The 4,352-nt window shown below is 47.9% G+C and overlaps 1 protein-coding gene across 2 annotated transcripts in view; it reads right to left on the bottom strand.

Moving 5' to 3' along the window:
• The window catches only part of AHCYL1 (adenosylhomocysteinase like 1), a 33,179-nt gene extending 30,887 nt beyond the window's left edge, over window positions 1-2,292 (bottom strand). For both annotated transcript variants that reach the window (XM_015563422.1, XM_015563423.1), the window contains exons 1-2: window positions 2,149-2,292; window positions 380-523 (exon numbers count right to left, since the gene is read on the bottom strand). In XM_015563422.1, the coding sequence (XP_015418908.1) occupies window positions 380-523; window positions 2,149-2,239 (235 nt within the window). In that variant the 5' untranslated portion in view covers window positions 2,240-2,292. The remainder of the gene's footprint in view (window positions 1-379; window positions 524-2,148) is intronic.
• Window positions 2,293-4,352: the final 2,060 nt, after the last annotated feature.

Here is a 4,352-nt window from a genome sequence, read left to right as displayed (position 1 = left end):
AAACCCTCCCACGCTGCTGCTTCTGGGAAATGTGGGCCCGGAGCTCAGAGCTCGGCTGGGGCAGATCCCGCAGAACCAACCACCTCACAGCAGTGAGCCCAGACTTGCTGACGCTGCAACCAGATCTCTGGACTTGGTGCCATGGAGACGGGAGGTGGGGGAACAGAAACTCGTCGATGACCACACGCTGAGAACAGGAAGCAGGAGGACCAGGACAAGAGTCCTGAGGCTCAAGCTCCGTACAGAGATGCGACTGTACAGAGGTCCAGGATACTGGGTTTTCCCCGAGACTTTCAGGTTAGCTTTCAAGCCTCAAGTTGTGTGGGTCCGATGACCAGCAAGTGGCTGCTTCTGGTCCCCGCCCACTCCCTTCCCTTACCTTGCTCTGCGATCTCAATCTCCCGGCGTCCAAATTCTGCCTGCTTGATGTTCTTCACGCAGAAATTGCTGCTGCCCTTGGAGTTGGTTTGCTGCTTATCCCGGGGGGAGACCTCGTCATCAGAGCTGTCTGTGTAGGACGCAGCTAGAGCCGGGAAAGAGAGAAACAAGAAGGGCAGAGAAACCTCAATGGCCCCAACTCCACAGAGTGCGGCCCCCGAGGTCTCCCACTTCAGTCAGGCCAGCACTCTTCATTGCAGCCACTTGGTCCTCGCCCCCAGATCTGCTCCCTGGGCCTGATAAATGGGGGAATGAAACTGCTGCGACCTTTCAGGGCCGAGGCCCTGTCACCACCGCAATGATACTCGGCCGTGAGCGCCTGCGATTGAGGAGCCACGGACCCCAATCTGGCACAGGCCTAGTGCATCCCAGAGCACCGGCTACTTGGTCCCCACCTGAGTGGGAACTGGACATGGCAAAATGGAAGAATAATTTAGGGCACATAAGGAATGCTATTTCCATAGATTACCATCTCAAACTTAAGCAGCTAAAGAATCTATCAGAATCTTGTGGAATGTTTGTTAAAACACAGTTGGCGAGCCCCCTACCAGAAACCCCTTCAGAAGGTCTCAGGTGGAACCCAAAACTGACATTTCTAACAAGTTCCCAGGTGCTGGTGCTGCTGTTCAGAGGGCCACACTTTGAGAATCACAAATATGGACGAAAGTGATAAGACAATCTTACAAGGGCTTTTATACTAAGTTGTGCACAATGTGGAATCACAAAAGAAAATTACGTAAATTAGCAAAACATCTACATAAATATAAAAATATGGCTTTAATAATGGGCATGTAATGTACAGCATGGTTACTACAGTTAATAATACTGTGTTACATATTTGAAAGTTGCTGAGAGAGTAAATCTTAAAAGTTCTCATCAGCCCGGCTGGTGTTGCTCAGTGGTTGAGCACTGATCCATGAACAAAGAAGTCACTGGTTCAATTCCTGGTCAGGACACATGCCCGGGTTTCAGGCTCAATCTCCAGTAGGGGGCGTGCAGGAGGCAGCCGACAGATGTTACTCGCTCATCAATGTTTGTTTCTATTTATCTCTCTCCCTTCCTCTCTCTAAAATCAATAAAAACACACATATATATTTTAAAAAAGGACCACCTCCATGGGGCTAAGTCAGGAGAGAACTAAGAAGAAACAGCTGGAGCCACAGTTGCATAGTCTTTCCCACTCGAGAGGTTAATGGGGAGGACACTTCAGCAGAGAGGATAACGCAGTCAATGAAAGGAGCGGGAATACTCATCTTCACTGGCACAATTCAAGTGGTCTTGGGGACAAGAACGAGAGAGACAGGAGGCAGGGTACATCTTATATAAAGATCAGAAATTACGCTTCCAAAGCACACCTCTTTTCAAGGCCAGTTTTGTCAGCCAAAATGCCATTGATTTTCTCCTTTGGTAATGTGGGCGGATGAATAGACGATCGTGGGAGTGGGAACCCGCCCAGAACTATCAGCCAGGCACAGCCACAGACCACACACGGAGACAGGCGGGGGGCAGAGAGCCTCAGGGTGACAAAAGCATCCCCAGCGAGGAGGCTGGCTGGGAACAGTCCCATTGCCCAACCGCTAATGATCAGCTTTCAGCACACAGATGGGCAGCCCTGACAGGATGTGTTTGCAGATTCTAGATAAGCGCCTGGGAGAGAACGTGCTTCCGGCTCCAGGACAGGAGAGAGCAGCACCTGAGGTCCTCACCTACCTGAGCTGTAGCTGTCGGTGGAGGACTGAGAGATGGACCTCGACAGAGAGCGGCGGCCTGTCTTGGTGGGGAATTTGGTGAACTCCTGCATGTCATCAGCAAACTGGATTTGCTGTAAGAGGAAGACAAAAGCGTTGCAAGCTTACAAGGATTCTATGAAAGGTTCCATTTTTAAGGCCATACACTGTCCTCCCTGAAAGTTGTTACCATGTAGCTCCCACTACTAAGCCAGCAGCTCCCCGCTCATCCCCGCCAGACAGGACACCCTACCTTCTGACGCTTCCCCAAATGCTCATTACTGTCTCTGCTCAATTGTTTCAGCAGAAATTGTTTTTTGGGGGAAGGGTGGCTAAAGACCCAACTTCTTTTGGTTTCTGTCCAATTTCACAAATTTCCCTACCCATATTCCATGAAATTTTCTTTCCTCTTATAACCTTGACATATTAAACCCTTTATCCTGCCCTCCCATCTCAATAAAAACAAAAACAAAAACCGGCATAATCTCATATTGCTTCTGCTTGTTTTCAGAATATTCTCCACTAACACATTCTTATCCTGAAGTTAGCAATGGCCTTCTCTTTGGAGAGAATCATGAAGAGATACTTGATGGTGATGAGCACTGGGGTCAGAGGCCAACCATACCCCTAACCTCCACAAAGCCAAGGTGTCCCAGACCTCCCAGATCGAGTAAAATACCAGACTATTCTCATGAAATAGAAATTAAAACACTCATACACACCAGTCAATTCCAGCTAATTAGGACTAATTTGAAGGTAGGAGAAAATAATGACTTGGTAAACGCTGCATTAAAAACTCCCTTAAATGAAATAAACCAGAACTTGGTCATTGTTTAAAGATACTTGGAAAACTGGCTTTAATAAATAGCAAATAGCTTATAATTAACATCATTTATAGGCAAATTAATGGCTATTTCTCAAGTGCATGAAACCCTTTATTCTATAAGTGGTTTACACCTTCCTCCTGAATTCCTATTCACACCCTGATAAACCCTTTCTTTAAACTTCAGCTCCTGGAAAGCAGAATGGGTTGGATTTCCCTCCCAGTCTGACTAAACCTGAAAAGGTTCCCATGGAGAATCCATTAAGCTAAGTCTTCAGCAAACACGTCTGGAAATGTAAGCTCTCCCAGGGTAAGCTCTCCTCTCCATGGTTAAATTTAAATGGACTTTAAATAACTTAAATGTCAAAAGCACAACTGCCTTTTTAAAAAATATTTTTATTGATTTCACAGAGGAAGGGAGGAGAGAGATAGAAACATCAATGATGAGAGAGAATCATCAATCAGCTGCCTTCTGCACGCCCCCTACTGGGGATCGAGCCCGCAACCCGGACATGTGCCCTTGACCAGAATCAAACCGGGGACCCTTCAGTCAGCAGGCCGGCGCTCTATCCACTGAGCAACACCGGCTAGGGCACAGCTGCCTTTCTTAAAACAAAAACACATACAAAACCTCCCCTCACTGAAGTGGCCACAGCTCAGCATGTGCCCTCTGGGCAGGATTTCCCATTGCACGTTCATGTGACTGCAGTCAGCAAAGCTAGTTTTACTGAAGAGACTAATCCAGGACCAAGGTAATGACTTTACCCCTTATTCTGGTGGCAGGGAGAAAACACAGTCAAGAGACCATCATCGGTTTCCGAACACTCCCCGGGGGCAGCCCGTCCTCCCTCGGCCTCTGTGCTTCTCCCGTTGCTCCTCCCGCGGCAGCCAATCGGGAAGCTGCTCTCGGCCAGGCTGTTATGTAAGGCTTCGTCCCTGCGCATCTTTTTTCAAATGGTTCCGGTATGTTCCCAGACACCACCTACCAGGGGTGAGGGCGGGAACTGCAGTGACATTAGCAGGGTCTGTGTGGTTTTTTTTTAATAAAAAAGAGGGGCAGCTACGGCAAGATAGAAGTGTGTTTCTTCAGCACCCTAAGACCTGAACAGTCATAATCCACCTTGTATTAATAGAGTTCACCAGTCGCCTAAAGCTTAGCGAATCTTTCCCACCTAAAAATATCAGACTGTGCGGCAAGCGGCTTACAAAGCAGTGCAAACCCCACCCCCTAAGTGATAAATGCGGTCCGTCCTTGAAGTGTGCGGAATGTTAACTCAAGTCATGACATGGATGGATAGCTGTCCAGTCTTGTAGCTTTTTGATATTTTCACTACTTCTAAAGAGGCATGACGACATCGGCTCCT

Source organism: Myotis davidii, unplaced genomic scaffold, assembly GCF_000327345.1.
Source record: "Myotis davidii unplaced genomic scaffold, ASM32734v1 scaffold217, whole genome shotgun sequence".
NCBI lineage: Eukaryota > Metazoa > Chordata > Mammalia > Chiroptera > Vespertilionidae > Myotis > Myotis davidii.
This window is presented reverse-complemented; position numbering and strand designations above follow the sequence as displayed.